We start from the raw sequence: 20,942 nt of genomic DNA, 5'->3' as shown, positions 1-20,942 counted from the left end.
AAGAAACTCTAATGGTACACTTATACCATCTGTAGCTGGTTCAGGGATCAAAGGACTGATGTCATATATATGTCATATATTATTAGCTGGCTTAGAATGATTCGCTTCCTGTCATTATATCGTATTGTTACCACAGTCATCATAAGCACTCACCTAACTGTGGTACCAGTGCACAGCAGAGAGACTCACTACTCAGAAAACAGACTTGCCTTAAATATATTTTTCATAATCACCTCAACATTTCTTGGGGTAAACACAAATAGCATTAAAGCAAAAACTAATGAGAGATTTTTTTTTACGTGGAGAAGAAGGTATGCGAGGAGCGACAGAGACCTCAGAAGCTGAGAATGTGACCGGACCGTGTCGGGTAAGAGTCGTGGCCGCTTCTTTTCTGGAATGTGGAGGTTTCTGGTGACGCGGTGTAACCCGAACGTTTCCATCACCCCTGCCGGCTGACATTCGTCACTCTCGTCTGCAGCGAGCGTCAGATAAGAGAAACCAGGCCATGCTGACATTCTCCATCTCCATCCGTGCAGGAGATGGCATTTTTGGAAAAACACGCTGTGTCACACAGGTGCCAGTGCTCAAAGCCCCCGTACCAAATTTGACCTTAACAGTGTTCGAAAATTTCAAGCAAACACCATGCAGTTGCAAAGGTCCATATCAGTGAGACATTAATTACTGCATAAACCCATAAAACAAAGACTAGGCCTTATTAAAGTGATTAAAATTTCCAAGTGTCATAAGTTTGAGGGAAAAAATGCTCAAAACATTAATGAAGAGACCACAGAAGTGCGTTTACTATAGAAGACTTTATTTTCCACATCCATGTTTAAAATATGTTGCTTCAATATCAATACTTCAGAGGGATATTTTAAAAAAAATAGAACACAACACCACATTTCTTCAAACTGTCATAACTTTAAATGAAAAGATGTTTTCTTTCATGATATAACTGGTATGTTCAGCGTGCAGGAATTAGGCTGTTTTCAATAGGAACTTCTTTTCACCACCAATCTTCAGATTAGACAAAAGATCCTCACAGATTCATCCTCCACCTCTGTGAAGGTCACATAGTCCTCAAGTGTAAGCATAAATCTAGAGCAATCCTAATGGAACACTCTGTAGTCTTTCTTGCATATAATTCAGTTGACACACACAACAAGCCAAAAGTTTATCTGTAAACAAGTGTCATGCCTTCTGGAGCTGTCAGCAGATCACATAATAGCTGAAACACACGGTAAAACCCCACAGAAAAGAAACTATATCATGTTTTATAAAGCGATCATTCAAAGGAAAATACCTAACACATAAGATGAAAACTGGGTTAAAAACAAACAAAACAACTTGGCTTGTTTTGGTTTTTCAGTGAGATAACTATGTTTTTTTTTTTTTTGTATGTCAGCATTAAAAATGACCATTCAGCCTCAGAACTGCCCTGTTGCTTTATTTCCTTTTTTTGCTCTTTTAAAAGAAATGGACAGTTTGGGAGGTATTGTAAAGTTTGTGTTAAGTAGATGATCTGTTGAAAAATAAACCAAACTGAATTCACGTTAATGTGTCCATTTTTGGCCTCATTCTCCTCTGATCATCCCAGATGACCACAAAGGCAAGGCTCAAAACGTGATTCCTGGTCGCAGGACGAGCTGGGCTTTGCCTCTTACAAACGTGTTGATGAGAAATGTTACCACCGTCAGTCCGTTGGTCAGTGAAACACTAAATAAACTCTTTTGCTTTCCATCCAAACCTCATCCTTTCTTTCAGCTGGGCATGTCAGAGGTATCTTCCATAATTAGCTTCTCCACCCACCAAAATTTGAGGAATTTCTAGGTAAAACAAAGAACACGCACACAAAAGGAGTCAAACCAAACATTCACCTTCTGCTGAAAAGCAGAGTGAAGCCCTTGCATATCTAATTCTGATGCTAATGTGGGGATGATGGAGACTTAAAGGTTGATCATTAAATCAGAACAGCGTCTATAATGCTGCTCAGAAATTCAGGTAAGTTACAGAACATGTGCCAAACTCTCACCAATACAGTAGTAGAGGTTTTCTGCATATGCCACAGAAAACACCTGGATTTACACTGGTTTTATTAGCATGCCGAGCATTATCTGGGATTTCACTCTCATTATCATGACTGGGTTTCACTGCTGCTACTTAGCAAGCAATCCTGAAACTCTGAAAACTCTGCTCGAAGAGCAAAAGGGAAAGAAAAATCTGGGACCAATGAAAATTAAGCCCAGTGGATTTTTCAAACTCGTTATCCACTGGAGCTTGAAATTATCGTTACAGCTTGGCCGTCTGGTAGAGAAAAACCTTATCGATGATCAAAAAGCTAGTGAGATTAAACCATGTCAGATCTGGTCGGGACAGGAACGCTTCTGAATCTGACTAGCTTTTTGTTTCATTTAAGAGGCATACGCAAAATTAGAGGCTGAGTTCTGTGCAGTCAGATGTTTGGGAGAAAGACTAAAGAGAGGGAAACTCTGGGAGTTAATCAAAGTGAAGAGAGAAGTGGCAGTGATGTGTTTGCAGGGTGGACATGCAGGGCGGAGACAAAGGTGTTATGTGGACTGACAGAACCACAGAGCTCAGTCCCCTTGAGTCTCCGAGCCTCCGTGGAACACATTCCAGAACAGTCACGGGAGTGGAGTGGAGGCGGGTGGAGCTGAGTGGAGTGTGGAGTGGGTGTGGAGTGAGGGAGGTAGTGAGTGCGGCTATGCGCTGTGCCGTAGATGCAGACTGCACTCAGACTGTCTGATGTGAGTCAAGGTCACAGATTTCTCTTCCTCTCTTCAGAAGTGACTGACAGTTTAAGGCTTGTTACGCCAGCCACACACACACACACACACACACACACACACACACACACACACACACACAGGCACAGACACAGGGACAGAGAGTGAGAAAAGACAAGATAAATACTTACTGATTGGTATTCCCAAAGCCACCGGAGAAAGCTTGAGGGGGAACAAAACAAAAGAAGAAGAGGAAGAAAACAAGATTTAAAACAGGGTATTTTCTCCTAATGTAAACTGATAATGCAGCTGCTGATCTCATTTGAAAGCGTGTAGGGGTTAAAGAGACGCTCTGGCTGGGTTTTATTTCTGTCACAGCAGGGGTTTCTAGAGCGTGTCGTTTCAAGAATGGTAAGATAATTAATTACAGTACACACAGTAAAAATCACCACTCTTGTTCCACTTTTTTACGATGATTTAACAGTAGTCGACACGTGTGGTAACATCTCCCCTGGCGACGGAGGGAGGGGGGAGGGACAGAAAGGAAGAGTGAAACATACTTAAAGAAAAAACAAGTGAGAAAGAGAGAGAAAGAGCGAGAGCAAGTTGTTTATGTATGAGAAAGGAACAGATCTCTATTATGTAAATACTGATAGTGCAGTAGGAAGCTACACAGCTCCACACTGATGTGTGGTTTTCTTTGTCAAGTGATCCGCAGCAGACTTAAGTGTGCCGAGCTGGTTTATTCCAGGAGACTGCAGCTTGCCGACAGCAGCAGGCCAGTACAAAATGTGGGTTAACGAGTAAGGTACTGCTGGGATTCCACTGTCCCTGCAGTAGACGCTCCACCTCAAATCTACAGCCGCGGCCATAGACAAGACAGCAGAGGAGTTGTCTGTCTTTCCTCCTCCTTAATACTGGGACACGTGAAGTTTGACCTGACGCTCTAAGTTGTTGTCCTGGCAGGCCATCAAAGCGGGCATTGCAGCTTGATCATTTTCCTCATTAGACACAATCTGGGGCCAAACTGGGATCAATATTTTCTCTATTATAAATTGTTCGCTGTATAAAGGTGCTGTCTGCCAGTAGATGCATCAACCTACAGTCTGCTATCAGTGGGAGATCTTCATAGTCAGTTTCAGTAGTTATTCATCTTAACAATGTAGTTCTTCAACAACCATACTATTGATTATCATACTAATAAAAAAAAAAGTAAATTTCATGTAGCCTTCCAAAATTGCAATGTTTATATTGAAAGATCATCTTCACTTTTTTAAATTTCACTGCTTCAGCACTCAGATTTTTTTCCTTTTTAGCAGGGGCAAAAGTTCGTAGCTTTTAAACAGTCCTTGTTCTGATGTAAATCGTGTTATAAACTTCCTTCTGGCCCAGTGATTAAACACAAGGAACCCACAGGCTGGGACATTATCATATGTAATACTATATCAGGTCACACACTGTAAAATTCACTGTTATTTTCCCTTTGGTTTTATGGTCTAAGTGATCCATACGACACTTCAGTTTTTTGATTTTGCAATTTTCTTGTTCTCTCGTCATCTAAAGAACAGAGGGACTGCCAGTTATGTTTGAATGGCTTGCTAACCTCAGAAAAGAAAACACTTTTATGAATTTGTAAACCATTTGCAACAATAAAATAATTTTTAACCTGCACAAGACAAATCCTTGCATGTGTTATTGTGCTCATCAACTCTGAAGTATCTGACATCCCAACGTCCCCCCTTCCCTATGGTCTGTTTTCAGGAGCAGCACAGAGAGTTGTGAGTAACTGAGTGGTCACTTGTGAGTGTCAGGTATGTGGCGTGTTGATGGGAACTCACCAGAAGAGGTGCCAAAGCCAGAGAAACCACTGTTCTGGGCCCCAAATCCTGTCGGCTGCTGGGCAGGGTTCCCAAAACTTGGCGTGGCAGTCTGATTGGCTATGCTGCCAAAACTGGGCGCGTTAGAAGCAGAGGAAAATCTGAAATGAAGGATAAAATAAAAGATCGATCTAGAGATTCTACTTAGAAACATTTTAGCAGGGACATAATCAGCAAAAATAGTTTAATACCTCATCAAATTTAAAAAGACACCTACACCGTTTTCATCCTGAAGTGTTAGAAGCTTGAGAAATATAGCAACACAAACACTCCATCTACTTCACAGCTAAAAAAAAAAATCAGAAATCTACTGGAAGACAAACACAACTAGCGCAATTCTTAACTACTGATGAAATTACCATAACAATGACATCAGAAAAATTCAAAAACCACATCATCAAAATGGTGGTGAAAAATACCTGTTTTTTTTCACAACCATCCTTTTTAGGATTAAATGGAGAAATGGCTAGAAAATTGGGAGTTTCTCTGGAAAGAGAAAGTATAAAGAGAATGGTAATTGAAGAGGCCAAATATAAGAAAGAAGATCTTCAAAAAAGTCTGAAGGGACGCTTTGTATTTCTTAAAATGGATGCATGCACGTGTCACAGAGTCAACTATTTTGCCATTAATGTTCAATTTGTTGATGACGACAATAAAATGATAACCCGGACACTGGGAGTAAAGGACACCCAGGCACATCACACAAGTGAATATCTTCAGAAGTTAGTGGAAGAGGTTTTGAAAGATTTTGAATTTAAAAAAGAGCAGGTTCTATGTATTGTGATGGATAATGCTTCAAACATGTTAAGCCCGACTGAGACAATGAATAAAGCTAACGAAGAAAGTACACAAATATTGGAAGACAAAGATAACTCCGCAAGTGATCCAGAAACAGCAAAAACAGGAGAGAGCAGTGAAATTTTAGACGACATTGTCGAAGAAGCATCTAAGCTATTTTCAATTCAACATACGCGTTGTGCTGTGCATACACTGCAACTAGCAATAAGAGATGGATTGAAAGATCGTCACGTAGCTACTCTCATTGGCAAGTTGAGGCAAGTAGCCACTACAGCCAGGATCCCTAAATTAGATGCTATTCAGCAGAGACGTGCTGTAAAAGGAGCCATTTTGGATCAATTAACATACTGGGGAAGCACTTATTTGATGATCAAGCATTTGCTGGAACTAAAACCCTTTCTTGAAGATCTGGTTAACGAAAATGTTTCACTAACTGAAAGCCAGTGGATGCAAGGGACACAATTAGGCTGCTTTTTCACCCTTTGACTGTCACCAAGAAGTTGCAATCTGAGGATTTAACACCTCGTAGATTCTTGATGGAGTGGAAAAGCTTGATATATCGCCTGAACAAAAGTGGAGGATTGACTGCTGATGGCATTGCATCTTCACTGAAAAAAAAAGAGAGAGTCTCTTGCTGGATAATCAAATCCTGTTACATTGATCCAATAAGCCAAATTTGATCAAACAATGACCAAATTGCTAAAGCAAAAGAGGCACACTCTATGAAGTAGCAATTCGCTTGAAAGGGTTAAAGGCACTACATGAAACTCCAGAACCACAGGATGAAGAAGCTAGAAGCATTGGTAACTCAGAATCTGAATCATCCTCTTCAAATGAAGATTTACACTTTGAAGCATACTTGGACAAAATGGAACATTCAGAAGTAAAGAGACGCTGCTTAAACTTAGAAAAAGCACCAGTAGATGTCCAAACAAAGAAATTTCAGCAAGATTTTTCAAATGGATTAAAAGAAGAGGAAAAGTATGACCGCTCATTGAAACTGATGATAGAAGAAGTCATCCCTGCTTATCCAGAGGTTATAAGAGATTCAGCTATGACTGTAACAGCAATTCCATCCACCCAAGTCAGTGCTGAAAGACTGTTTTCTGCACTGAAAATAATCAAATCAGAATTAAGGGCTTCTATGAAGGAGGGTCTGGCAGAGGCAGTTTTGTTTCTGAGAACAAGTTGTTAGTAAATTTGGGATTTTGATTTTTGATTTAACCCTTATGTAGATACAATGTTTCTTTACAAAATTTGTAGGAACAAATGCTTCAATCTTTTACAATATAATTTTAATTTCATTTAATGTAATCTTTCATGTTCCATTCACTTAAATGTTATATTCAAACAACGCTTTAATCTGGAAAATGGAAGGGTTATGTACCTAATTGAGTCTATTTCTTTTAATAAAATGGTCATTTGTTAAGTTGCTTTAAGTGTTCAATTTTTTTTAGTTTTAACTTTGAAATCTCTGTAGTAGGATGTACTTCAGATTTTTGAACTGGTAAAGGAAGATATTCCTGATTTTCTTTCATAGCATTTTTATAGTTTATTTCTTTAATATCTTTTTATGTTATAACCTTTTAATAAAAATACAGCCTGTTTTTTAATTTTGTAAGTTTTATGTTTAATAGTACTCAGTGTTTGTAACTTCTCTATTAAATAATCTAAAAAAGCCACAACGGCATAGCTATAACTTTTAAACCCAAACTTTAACAGGTTCGGGTGCTAAAAAGTTGCCTGATGATTCATGTTGGCAGTGATGAAATGCCTTGCATGTTGTGTGCTCTCAGTCAATACAGGACATATAATTAGGCTAATTACAAATAGAGGAGTCAGAGTCGAAGGTTTTGTGTACTGACTCCGCAGACCTGCTAATATAAGTGACTGGTAAATAAATAAACATTCATGAAGAGCAAAATTGAACTTGAATGAAAAACAATAATATCTACATCTTACAAATATCTGTCAATCCTACACACACACACACACACACACACACACACACACACACAAACACAAACACAAACACAAACACACACCAAGTGTCAGACTAAAAGAGTCAAAAACCCTAAGATCACAGGCCTGGTGCCATTTGACAGGCTCTTCACTGGATTAAACTCTTAAGCATAAAACACAGGAAAACAGAGACGAACAGAGGGGTATGAAGAGTGTACAAAATCAGTCAGGGTGGGGAATGTGAGGAAGCAGAGGGAGTCCTAATTTAACCCCGTTCACACCAGTCTTCAGGCCTGAGGTAATAATCCCATTCTGGAGCCTAGAGAGAGGTAGACCTCTAAAGCTGAAAGGGCTCAGGGACCAGCGTAATCTGATGGATGGGAAGCACACGACCTCAGGATAATCTCTACATAATCTAGCACACAATCACTGCATCATTTTTGATTCGGCAGAGGCTGTTCTAAATGTCTTTACGTGGCCTGGGTTTAAAGAGAGAAGATAAAAATGGGAATACGAACACACACATAAAAAAGTAATTATAACCCAAAGCTTTAATATCTCAGGTTGGAGGGTCCTCCTGAGGTCAGACTGACAATCAGTCCTAACTAAACACAGAGGCAGCAATAATATTGGTATACTGGAGGAATTTCTGTGGAAGTTTCTAATGATCAAATAAAGACTATCAATTAAATTCACTTTAGGGGCATATAGGCTGCTTATTTAATTAGCTATTTTTTTCTGTTTTTATTTCTATTCCTTACTTGGGCAAACACAAAAACACACAACAGACATTCACTTTACGATGAAGCACATTAAGTCATCTTCAGCTGAAATCATTTTTGGGGGGGGGTTTCAGGGAATTATAATCATCTATCATTTTCACAGACAAAACATTTGTCTTTAGAGAGAACAGTGATCTCATCGGTCTGGAATCGCAGACCAATGAGGTCACTGAACAGAAATTCTTTATATGGTATTAGGCTGGGACAAAATACCCTGGATTATGTACAAACACGACAGAAACAAAAACACTAACAAATGAGATCAAATACTTTCAAGACAAACATAACCCTGTGTCAAACTATTTTAATTTGAGGTTCAGTATGAATCGATTTCCTACCCGAATCCCCCGACGTTGGCTGCTGCTGTTCCCTCCCCGAAAACCTTCCCCCCAGAGGATCCCATGGGGTTACTGAAAGACGGGGAAGAGCCAAAAGAAGAAGTCCCTCCAAACGCTGGGGAACCCCCAAAGGCAGGTGGACTTCCAAAGACCGGAGCACTCCCAAAACTACCTGTGGGAAACCAAGAATGAGGGAAATAAACAAACAAACAAACTAATGAATGGAAAGAGAATGTGAACACGATTACATTCAGATTTGAGAATCCAGCGCTCTCCTCTAATTTCTCTCAGACTGCACTGTGTGTATTAGCTGTACCAATTAAATAATAATCTGTGGGATGAAAATTAGACTAAAAATTATATTCTGAATGACGAACAGGTTACGTGGTCTTCTGACCTGAGGAGGACGTGTTGTCTTGGCTTCTTCCTAATTTAAGACTCCTGTGGAGGCTTGGGCATGCAGCTATAGCCCAGTGTTTTTTTACACACTGTTGTTTTGTTACTTCAATTCTTAAATAAACTCCAACACAAGGTCTCTGATCTCAGACAAAACAGAGGGAGCCTGGTTCACATGTAACACAGCTGTACACATTATGAGTATAAAAGTAATCAAAGCTAACGAATACCAGGGCTCTTATGTGATCACGGCACGCACGCTACATGTACTCTTCATGATACAAACAAACAAATAAACAAACAACCATGTAGGGCCTGCTGCATGACCAAATGCTGCCTTTCACACAGCAGTCCTGGTCTGCTCACACACACCCTCACGGACCCACACACACACACACACAAACACACACACAGAGGATTGGTTAATGCTGTTCACACTGATGGGGGGGAAAGTGCCCCCACTGCAGCTGAGCACTGACGGCAAACCATCCTCATTCTCTCAGGCCAGTAGAGGGAGCAGATTACAGAGTGGCCTCTGAAATTACAGCCAGACTCAGTGTTCACCCTGGTGAATAATTGATTGTGCTAATGTAATTGGATTAGATTCCCCTGGATCTGTGCCATTAATGGGTGTATGCTCCTTCAGAGGGACTCAGTGAAAGTCACTTTAGGAAAATATGAATTTTATAGTGCAATGCACAAAAGGAGAACGGATCGATCCATCTGAGGATTTAAACATGATGGTATGTCACAGATGAACAGGTACCACTTTGGTGAAACATCAAGGATGCCTTTGTAACTGAAAATTAAATGAAAGGTATGGAATGACAACATACAGCCAAACAATATCTGATAAAAATCAGAGTTGGGGCCAGAGTTGGTTTTCAACTTAACGAAATTTGGGATTTGAATTCAAATTATATCCACAAACCCAAGAACGTAAATGGAAAAAGATTAAATTAAAAACAGACGAAACTAACAGCACGACCTGCAGAGAAGGGAAACAGAACTCTGAAGTAGTTCAGCTCCGTGGAGCTCTAAAGGAGTTAAGCTGGTGAAGAGAGTAATGGTATGAACCTATGGAGGAGAGATGAGGAGCTGTGTAAGGCACAGGGGAGAACAGCACCAAGGCAGAGGGGAAGCTGCAGTGAGCTGAGCTCTGTTGATCTCCATAGAGACAGTGCCACTAGGGTCAGCTGAGCTGGGGGAACTGAGGCATGTGCAGATGCTTCATTGATCGTTAGCAGACCCTCCGACATCAGTGGGATACCTTCAGCACCCAGAATCCACTGGAGGAAACTTCAAAGCAACACTGCAGTAAACCTGCATGACCTGTTTCCAGGTAAAGGTATTGATAGTGTCGTTTGTTAAGATCTTCACAATGATCGTATGCATGAGTTCGTTTGTGTTTAAGTCAAGTTTTATTTTCACAGGGGCTACAGCTTCAACTCAACATAATGGTCTGGTTTTCAAAACGGACTTTCTCATTTTCTACATTCAGAATTTGTTTTTTGTTGTTGTTGTTGTTCTTGTTTTCCTCTTTTTTCTCCTCAGATCTCAGTTCTGTTATTGATTAAATGTACTGAATTTACACAAGAGAGAAAAACTCAGGTTTGCAACTGAAAGTAAACAAGGCATTACTAAGCACACATTCAATAGCACTTTGGGAATACGCCAATACACATACTCCGGCTAACTGTATTGCTGAAAACTAATTAAAAGACAGTCATCTGTCAACTAGAGAAGGGGCTCAAAAACATAATGCTGAAAAAGCATTTCACAGTTTAAACACACATTATAGCCTGGAAGCAAACACAGAAAACACTGTTTCTTTGGAACAGGTCCAGTTTGGTGAGAATGGAAGGTACCTGATTTGACTGGTGTGGAGAAAGATCCAAAGCCTTGTGCTGCAACGCTGCCTCCTCCACTGCTGAAGGTTCCGGATGGCTTCTGCTCCACAAACGAAGGGCCCCCGAACCCAAAAGTCTTGGCGCCCCCGCTGTTCCCAAAAAGGTTGGAGGACCCTGTTCCAACAGATATATGTCAGGGAAAGAAATGTCATTTAGATTTATGTTCAGAGAATTTTCACGTGTGTTTATCAGGGTGTTAAATTATGTTAACTGCAATTCATACAATAGCAGTGCTTGGTTCTGTAGAGAGGAGGAGAAGAATTAAGAATTAATACATCATTTTGACACCCCTGGTCAGACCCGTTAAAAGAAGACAAAGGCCTATTGCTTGTCAGTGTAAGGTCTTCCACACTCTGGGAGATCTCGCTGATACTGCTCTTATCTGTTTTCACAAGATGTGGGAGGAACAGGCACCTGTTACAGTTGGTTACCTCAACAGTTAAGCTGTGCACATTATACTTGTTTTCAAAATCTAAACTCAATCACAAGAGGAAAATAATGGATTTGAAAGCAACAAACAAAAGATGGACTTCCTCACTAAGACAGTATTTGGTTAAGGTGTTTCTGGGTGAAAACAATCAAGCGCTTTCTCAAACGTCTATCAATTGGCAGATGCTCCAAGTCAGGCAAAAAGCGAAAGCACCACGGAGCAATTTTCTAAAGGTTAGAGAAGGTCTAACGCTATCACGAGCAAACACAAAACAGCCTCTTCACTGGATAATTAATTTGACTCCCACATCTAGAAGTCGAAGTAACTGAGGAATCAGAAAAAAAAGAAAGAAAAAAAAACTCTACTGCATGAAATCTCACTCTCTTATCCCCAGGAGCTTATATGAGTTTGACAAGAAGTCTTCAGGGTGACTGGAGCTTGTTATGTACACACTAGAGGCTAGATTCTAATACACACATCTATTTTGAGACTCATAAATCAGTACATTATGTTAGAACTGTCCTGAATGTGAGATTTCACAACTAGTGGGCAGAAATAGCCACTACCTAATAAGACTATATTTTCCAAATTACAAAAAGTCAGGTGCTACACAGATGAGTTTTATCTCGTACAGTTTTGAAATAGCACATGCCTTGGTAAAGTCATCAAATAAAGACTTTATAAACTGGTGATGTTTTTGCGGTCCTGTGATGGCAGGATTATGGAAAAATTCAGGCAGTGTAAGACTGAGGGTGGGATACACACCTGGTTGGTTGGGCTGGCCAAAGCCCCCGGTGTTAGCAGTCCCAAATGGGTTTTTATTGGCAGCATCCTCGCTGGGCTTCCCACCTAGACCACTGAAAAAGCCTCCGCCACCTGACGAGGCCGACGTATTAGTGGCTCCAGAACCAAAGAGACTTCCACCAGACGACGCCTGCTGGAAAACAAATAGACACAAAAAAAACTCCACACTGATTTACTTGTCACACCATAACAGTTGCAAAGAGGATAAACTTGGGGTGTGAAGAGCTGCTGGCATGAGAGAAAATGAAATGGCCAAGAGGAAAGAATTTGGTACTGTACACTCAGTGACTTCAACAGAGAGGGGAGAGACAAGCACCTGATGTGACACTAAGAGGACGACAGAAGCTGCACCCCCCTAAAGTGAGCATGAATCTACAGTGTGCAGACAGCCAGTCTCCAGAGACAGATGTCTGGACAGCACCATGTCCTGCTCTAGTCACAGCCACCCCAGCTAAGCCACTGTCTGTTCTTTACTGTGGAGACCTCAAGGAGCAGAGGTGATCTCAAAAAGTTAGGACTGGACTGATATGCAGACAGCTGTGGCGGTTGATTTAAAGCTTTTGTCCTTGCACTAAAGAGCCATGGTTGAGCCTTACATTTCCAGTAGCTCAGAGGAGAGCCTGAATGAGAAGAGTATGAATGAAAGGTACCAAAATTTACATTGGTTTGGATTAGTACATCAAGCATGTTACCTGTCCAAAAACATTACCACTGCTGGGCTGCTGGCCGAACACAGAGGAGGTCGGTGTGCTGCCAAAAGCTGTTGAAAAAGAAAAAAAAAAAAGAGATTAGACTGTAACGTAGGACAAGATATGCAGTATCCTCCGTCTATAATTTGCCAGGAACTATCTTAGTAAATGCTTCAAACAAATGAGGGTCTAACTCACTGTCCACGGTACTCAGAGTTACAGCCAGCAACTGAAGCAGGATACTTTGCTAGTGCGCTGATACTGTGTTGATTAACTATGTAATTATCAGTGTGTTACAGAAAATTAAACCAGCTTCTGAAATTATTAACACAGTTTGTGGTGTAGGTTTATATTTCACTTGCTGTGTTAAGACCGCTAAAGACAAAAAGGCCCTCTGTTTTTCCTGTACCTGAATCAACAAACAAGAGTAGAACAATTTGTGAAATTGTAAGATACAGCTTTCAGGTCACGAAGGCAACACAAAGTTTTCCAAGCTACCATAAAGATATGTATAAATAGTGTCCAATACAATCAGGTTCATATTTTAAGGCTTCGTCTGCAGCTGCATCTCCACTATCTGAACTCTTGACTCAGTCTATAGGCTACAGTTTCTTACAGCAGTGCTGAACACAATCTCATCTAATTGGGTTGTTCTGCAGGCTAGACACTCTCAACTAAAAGCATGCCCACTCTAATCAATTTCACCAACTGTTGTCAGAAACCCAGAGACATTTTCTTAGACAACAGAATTCAGGGAATTTCAGGGTTACTGTAAAACCTTTACACTACATATTACAGACTTCAAGACATTATCTTATGTAATTTGAATTTAACAGAAAGCATTGTCATCAAGTCAACTGATTTAAACATGAGCAAGCCAAATAAAAAGAAAGTAATGGGCCCTTATTTAATACTGACTAAATTAATACTGCCCACAGAAAAAGATAATTCATGCTATATCTGCTAGCGAATGACCAAGGAAATTACTGGCTAGCCAAAGGGGACATTTTCAAGATCTCATTCATTTTCTTTCATTAGTCTGATGTAATGCAGTTAAAGAAAAAACAGAATGGACCTATTCAACTTAATGCTCGGCGATATCATGGTTCATTCGGTTTACTGGTTTTAATTTCCTTTTCCTGTATGAATTTTTCATACACCACCATACCGTAACATAGCTGAAACAACAGAAGTAACACTTCAATGGGCAGCAAATTATATTGTTAGCCGCCGTTGGAAGCACTTTATAACACAAACAATTAAGCATAGGGATGGGCATTTCAAGCAAAAATACTACCCGATATTCACTGGGAACTATTTGACCATTCTTTGAAGATCAGCCGCAAAGGAAAATGATAGACTTGTCTGTATTTCTCTTATAGGGACGTATCAGTGTTAATGCAGCTTAAAAGGTGCTTGTGTGAGTTTATAATTTCAGTCAGTATCACAACAAACTGTGCGCTGACCTCACCTAAGCCATAATGATACTAATCATGATTTTGAACATGCCTAAATTCTGAACATACCTGAGTGATGGCAATGCTGACATGTTCATTTTTAACAAGTCCATCTTCATAAAGGCTAATCTGAGCAACAGTTCAGGTCTATGGCCTATTCAATATTTTTATTTAGAAAAATGAGCATGTCCACATGATCGGGATGAAGAAGGGAGTGCAATCTGTTTGCAAGAAGTCCTGCTGTGGAAAACACCCTCCCTGATGGCACAGGTGTTGCGGGCACACACAAATATGTCCTTGCTAATTTTGCAGTCAGGAATATTTATTTTCGTTGGTTTGTCGGTAAGTAACACGTAACTTACTACCAGGTGCTGGTAAAAAGAAGGGAAAGACGGGACGACAGTCACAAACTATTCGATTTTTTATAATTTCACGACTACTCGAAAATTCGAAAACCATGACCCATCCCTAATTAATTACTCACAACTTACTCTCTTTAACAGGACAAAACATCATGGCACACAACAATTTGTGACACTAATAATTGTACGTTTACAAAATTACACTGTCAAACGGCATACTTAATGTTGGTATTGACTGAGCAGTATAGCCCTTTTGAATACTTGGAATACTGTACCTTGAAGAATAACATTAATGCGCATTAAAACTTTGAATGATGTATTTGTCAAATGGAGAACCAAGGGAATTCTGACTAATCAACAGCCATTTGAATTCCTTGGCTTGAAGGATAACATATTGTAGATTAATATTAAGCTTGTTTCTTACCTGTACAATGGAACGTTTGAGAAATATCTCTTTGAATACTTAAACCATTTCAGTATTTTAGGTCAGGTTACAGTGTTCACAGAACTATCTTAAAATATTTCGTTTGAAAAGGAAGCAATGTTAAAGTTGTTTTTATAAAGTTTATTTTTAAGCTCTGTTTTGACTATGTTGCAGTTTGCACAACATACTGATTCCTTCATATATTGTATCATTTTGTGAGGCCAATCAAACCTTATATTAATCAAAGCCTTCATTATGTGCATGAAGAAATTAAAACATTTTTATGCACTCCTGACAGTAGAATAAGCCACTACAAATGAGGATGTCATTAAATCAAAAACAAAGTAAAAGGATATGGTGCCATATCGTCTCACAATGTAATTAAAAATTAAAATGACCACTGGCTACGTCATTAGCAGTTACAGCAGAGAGAATTACATGGTAAAATTTCCAGCTGTTAAATTGTGGTAAAAACCAACTTCCTATTTGTTTATTTCACTTTCTTATGTTAAAAAAATACTGAACGTAACCTCAATGTAAGTAGTGCAGTTACACACAACCTCCACTTTAGTGTTTGAAAATTCTTTGGAGTAAGCTAATCATTTCAACGAGACTGGCAAATTCTGATCTGGCTGAAATGCTGAGCCGTAACGGAGGTGAACAACGACTTTGGATGACCTAGTATCTTGTGATACCGAGTTCCCGAACAGTGGTATGGCTGGAATTAGCGGAGCTTTAACTGCTGTAGGGCCTTGGTCAGGATCCCATGCGAATAAAGCCCTAACCACAGATCAGCTGTTTAGCTTGGCCCACCCATTCCCCTGTGGGCTGCCATGAGAATTCTGGGAATCCGTGGGAATGGGGCAGTGTCTAACTCCCTGGTCCACACCCCTAGATTAGACTGTTCCTGCCGGTCCCCAGAAGTCAGGGAGGGCAACCAGCTGCCACCAGACCAGAATATATTTCACACCTGTTGACCTGTGGTAAATTCCAAGGCTAATCCAAAATTATTAGGAGCACACTTTGACTGAATGCTGTCTCTTTCATTGATTTTGAGTTGGAAGGACAATTAAAATATAGCTTTTGTGAACTATCCTAAATAAAAATTGAATCAGTACTTAGCATCTTTACTGCTGAGATAGCTGCTTATTGTTTATGTTAAATTTCAAGTAAACAGTAAACATAACAAAAAGCAGCTAAGTAAAGTTTATGAAATGAATGAGGGCAGTACAGGTAAAATGTATGCAAAGCAAATTGACACAATTTTCTTCAGGTCAGTAATTTAGGTAGTTGGGCTATTCAGTGTTCCTTCATGCAGCAGAACCGTAGCTGTGTACAAAGCTCTGTGTACTATGCAGATTATATTCTCTACTTTCTCCAAATGAAACAATTATGGAAAAAAAAACTTTTTTGAACATTTTCATACAGACCATTGCATTTAAACAATTTCATTTGAACCTACAGCTGCCAATCACAGCTGAGCCATAAATATTAGTCATAAATATTAAATATTCCCTGAACCTCAGGACTAGAGCCCGACTGAAATCAGCATGCCGATATTATCGGTCGATGTGAGCTAATTTCAGATAAATTGGTATCGGCATTTATAGCGGCCGATAAATGAGAATTAAAAAAGAAACGGAGAGAAGGAAGACGGTGTCGTTTCGTACAACTGTGTACCTAGACTAATACCAGCCAACGACATGATACAACTCAAAGTATTTATTTGGTGTTCTGGACGCAAACATGTTGACTGTCTTGCAGAAAAGCTAGGCCTACTTCACACACGCTGAAACTGCACTAACATACTCTATCTGCGTGTGCTATGGACCAATAACAATCGAGCATACTTCAGCATCCAATAGGGATATTTGTTACCATCTCATATTTATAATATTGCCGTTAAACAAGTCTTACCAAAACATTCTATGTGAACATCACAGATGTATCCTTCAACCATGTTATGACATTCATGTCAGCCTTGCCTGGTTCTGTGTGCGGTAACGTGAAAGCGGGTAGTCTACCTTCAGTCAAACATGAAAATTACGTTTAACGTTACGGTAGCTGAGTGGTGTAGGCTAAGCTGTTGACAAACTTGATTGTAGGTTTATTTATGAAAGTGTTGTACTTCTAGCAAGTAAACATCGGTCCTATCATTTCTCCCTTGTCACTTCTAAAAATTCTCTGGCAACATCGCTTTCAGAAGCTTATAACACTGTCCCTTGCTAAAGCAGGTTACCCACAAAGCTAGCTAATGCCATGTTTATCAGTGGAAGACCGCAAACATAAATGAGGGGTAAAACTATTGCGTTTAACCTATTCTGCCTAAATGAAGCAATGGTACATGTATCTGCAACTCACATATCTGTAGTTACAGTTGATGCTCTGGAAATGATTAAACCAGAGAGGGCACGCAAATAAACGCGAGCTGAACAACCATCTAACATGGCTCAGTAGCCAAACAAAGTTATCTAGCTTCTCTTTCAAACGTGTAGTGTTAAGTCCCAAAGTATCAAGTCCATATTGCAGACAGTCATGTAGTATTAGATGCATTCAACAGAAGTGTTTACTCTCGGTCACTGTATCAGTTTACTGCATTATTTACCAAAACTTTAGTAGATTCTGTTGTACTTTTGTTCAGAGTACTATTTATGACAATAAAACAAGCTTTTTAAACCGCATAATGTCATGTTATCTTGGTGAGGACTCTTAAATAACTACACATAACAAATGCTAGGAAAAATCTTTGCTTATGTGTTTGGAAGGAAAAAAAAATGTAGGCCCATCTATGTATGTATGTATGTATATATATGTGTATGTGTATTTATATATACACATACATACACACACACACACACACACACCTTATATATATATATATATATATATATATATATATATATATATATATATATATATACACACACACACACACATAAAAACATATATATATATATATATATATATATATATATATATATATATATATATATCGGGCTGATATCTCATCATCGGATTTTTAAATCCTCAACTATCGAAATCGGTATCAGTCTTACAAATCCTATATCGGCCGGGCTCTACGCATGACCATTAGTACCACAGCATCTAAAGAATATGCAGTATGCCTTTTACCACAATTACACTACTAATAAAGCAGAGCTCAAGCTACATTCAGATTACGTTGCCCATCATTTTAAAAGGGTAGGGCTGACAAAGAAATTCCGAGCCCACAAGTTAAAATAAAACTTCACCTAAATCAACTTTATCTGCAGATTTCTCCAAAGCCATCCGTGCATCATCCTCTGTTACAAGTTGTTTTTTTTTTTGTTTGTTTTTTTTTGTAAAGATCCAGAGTACAAACAGGAGCATAGAAATCAGTTGATAGTTCCAACCTAAACAAGTTATCTTTGAAGTTGCCCCTTTGCCATCCAATGATGGATGACTTTGCTTCTGTCCTTCAGTTTTATCTGACACACGGTTTAGTCTCCTGTGCAAGCACAGTGACAGTTTGTGTGATTGGGAAAGGACCTGTAGCAATAATGTGTACCTTGAACACAGTGCAGTTTGGGCCTTCTCAGAGTGCAGAGGTGCATCCTACATTTGGCTCAGGGTCAAAGGGAATGTTCAAACTGGTTCAAGAAATGCATTTTCAAATGGTCTAGGTATATATAGCTTTATGGATGTATATTCTAATCTGTTCTTTTATTCTGGTCAACCTATGTGCAAAACGTCATTTGTACACAACAGGACACAAATGAAACTGAAGCGTGAAATTGACACTGACTCTTCAGAGTCGAGCTGCCAACAGCTAGACAAGAGCAAAGAAGGCATGCCTTAACAACTGAACAGGATGAACTCACCAGATTGCTGTCCGAAGCTGAAACCAGAGGACGATGTGGTTGTAGTGTTACTGCCGAACACAGACCCCTGTCCAAAGCCAGTGTTCGACTGGCCGAAGGCAGGCGTGCTGGTCTGACCAAACAGTCCTGTACCGGTGCTGGCTGTGGAACTGCTGCTGCTGGTCGCAAGTTGACCGAAGGAAAAAGAGCTGGCGCTGCTGGTACTGGATGAACCAAACAGACTCCCTCCGCTGCTGGAGGCTGGAGTGGAGGTTGCTGCAGCAGGCTGCCCAAAACCAGAATTTGCACCAAAGGCTGACTGACCGAAAGTGAAACCGCTAGTAGAACCTGTTGCTGCAGGCTGGCCGAAACTGTTAACCTGTCCAAAAACTGGTTTGCCGAAGCCAGAGGAGGTGGAGCTAGCTCCAAAGGCTGTAGATCCAAAAGCTGGAGCTGGAGCACTTGAGGGTGGCATGCCAAACAAAGATGGTGGAGCTGTGGTGCTAGGTACAGATGGTGCAGGAGAGGTGGAGGAGGGCATAGTGGTAATGACTGGAGTGATACTTGTCAGCCCTATAGTAGTACTTTCTGTGCTGGGAGGTGGCTGGGTAAAGATGGACCCTGGTTTGTCTGAAAGTGGGACCACACTGGCAGCAGGGGGTTCCTGAGGAGCAGATACGGGTGGAGGAGCAGTGGAAGCCTCAGGGGCAGTTGCTGGAGCTGCTGGAACTGCAGGGGCTGCAGGCTCAGGCCCAGGGACTGTCTCTACGGGTGGTGTGACTGAAGCAGATGCAGGTGTAGGTGACACTTCAGGTGCTGGCACTGGTGGAGTTGGGGCTTTTTCACTAGCCACAGTTGCTGCCGTCTCTATGCCAACCGGTTGTGGTTTTGCGGGTTCAACGACAGGAACAGGAGACTGGGTTGGTTGGGTGGAGCTTTCGGTACTTGGCTCTGCTGGAGTCTCGTCAACATCTGGAACTGGGGAGGGTTCAGGTGAGGAGACGGATGGTTCCGTGGGCTCCTCGCTCACCTCTGTTGTCTCAGATGAAATAGGTGCTGCGAGAAGATCACTGAACGAGGTGGCTGTTCCAGGGATGGATGAACTTGGCACTTGTGAGAAATCTGGCCTCGTGGCTGACGCAGCCCCCAGTCCTTGTGTTTTGAAAATGTCACTTGCTGCTGCAGGAAGAGTTAGCGGTGCAGCAGTGCTCACAGCTTGAGCAGGCTTATTACTTTGCATAACTCCAAAACTAAAACTTGATGCATTACTGGTCTGTCCAAATGCAAAGGTCTTTGGGGCTTCCTTAGCCTCCTGATCCCCCTGCCCTACCCGCAGGCCGGAGAAAATGCCAAGAGTATCCCCTGTAGAGCCTACTTTGGCAGCTTGTGGTTCCGAACGGAGAGAGGGCGCAGAGGATGTCAACTTGACAGGTTCAGTCATGCCCGGTGGAGGGTTGGATGAACTAGTGTCCAGAGCAGGAGATGGGGATTTGGAAGCAAAAGAAAAAGGTTCTTCAACACTGGTTGAGGCAAACGCCATCTTTGTTCCAAAGCTATATTTACTCTGCTGGCCCAGGTCTTTGGCTAAAAAAATTACAAGAAGAAATAAATTAAAAAAATGGAAAAACATACATTTTGCCATTAAGAAGTAAGCATTGTCAGTCAACAGAACAAGAGCAAGGCAATGCTTAATAATGCATTACTAATGTTCGTGACAAGCAAAGTGTGTAAGTAACTCACGAACTGTACCCTGCGTCGTCCCAGCTGCTTGAGGTTGAGAAGTGGTACCCAGAGCAGAGAAAGAGAAACTTGGTGTGGACCTATCAAAAGCAAAACAAAATAACTGACAAAACCTATAATGATACAACTCAGTCAATTAAACAAGCAACCAAAAAAAACATATCAGAATAATGACCCCAGAAGATTTGATTCCTTTCAACTGCACAGAGAAAAGGAGGTAAAAATTCCAGTACTCTTGAAAACTGGTCCACTTTTGCTTTGACTAACACCATAGCTAAATTTCAATTTGGTCATGACTTGATAGCTGGTAATAGTGGAAAATAAAAAAAAAACAAAACATTTTTTTGCTTGTGTAACAGCAGCGATGTGGTTTGGAACACGTCCAGTTGT

At 40.5% G+C, this 20,942-nt stretch overlaps 1 protein-coding gene across 1 annotated transcript in view; it reads right to left on the bottom strand.

The window, feature by feature from the left end:
- Positions 1–1,361: 1,361 nt before the first annotated feature.
- The window catches only part of LOC115820861 (nuclear pore complex protein Nup214-like), a 41,390-nt gene continuing 21,809 nt past the window's right edge, over positions 1,362–20,942 (bottom strand). Inside the window, exons 28-37 of the mRNA XM_030784559.1 lie at positions 20,562–20,632; positions 18,834–20,396; positions 15,912–15,914; positions 12,734–12,801; positions 12,003–12,174; positions 10,766–10,921; positions 8,502–8,673; positions 4,583–4,722; positions 2,936–2,966; positions 1,362–1,826 (exon numbers count right to left, since the gene is read on the bottom strand). Coding sequence (XP_030640419.1) covers positions 1,793–1,826; positions 2,936–2,966; positions 4,583–4,722; positions 8,502–8,673; positions 10,766–10,921; positions 12,003–12,174; positions 12,734–12,801; positions 15,912–15,914; positions 18,834–20,396; positions 20,562–20,632 — 2,410 coding nt within the window. The 3' untranslated portion in view covers positions 1,362–1,792. The remainder of the gene's footprint in view (positions 1,827–2,935; positions 2,967–4,582; positions 4,723–8,501; positions 8,674–10,765; positions 10,922–12,002; positions 12,175–12,733; positions 12,802–15,911; positions 15,915–18,833; positions 20,397–20,561; positions 20,633–20,942) is intronic.

This window comes from Chanos chanos, chromosome 9, assembly GCF_902362185.1.
Source record: "Chanos chanos chromosome 9, fChaCha1.1, whole genome shotgun sequence".
In the NCBI taxonomy this organism is placed as follows: domain Eukaryota; kingdom Metazoa; phylum Chordata; class Actinopteri; order Gonorynchiformes; family Chanidae; genus Chanos; species Chanos chanos.
The sequence above is the reverse complement of the archived record's forward strand: the minus strand, read 5'-3'. Positions and strand labels throughout refer to the sequence as shown.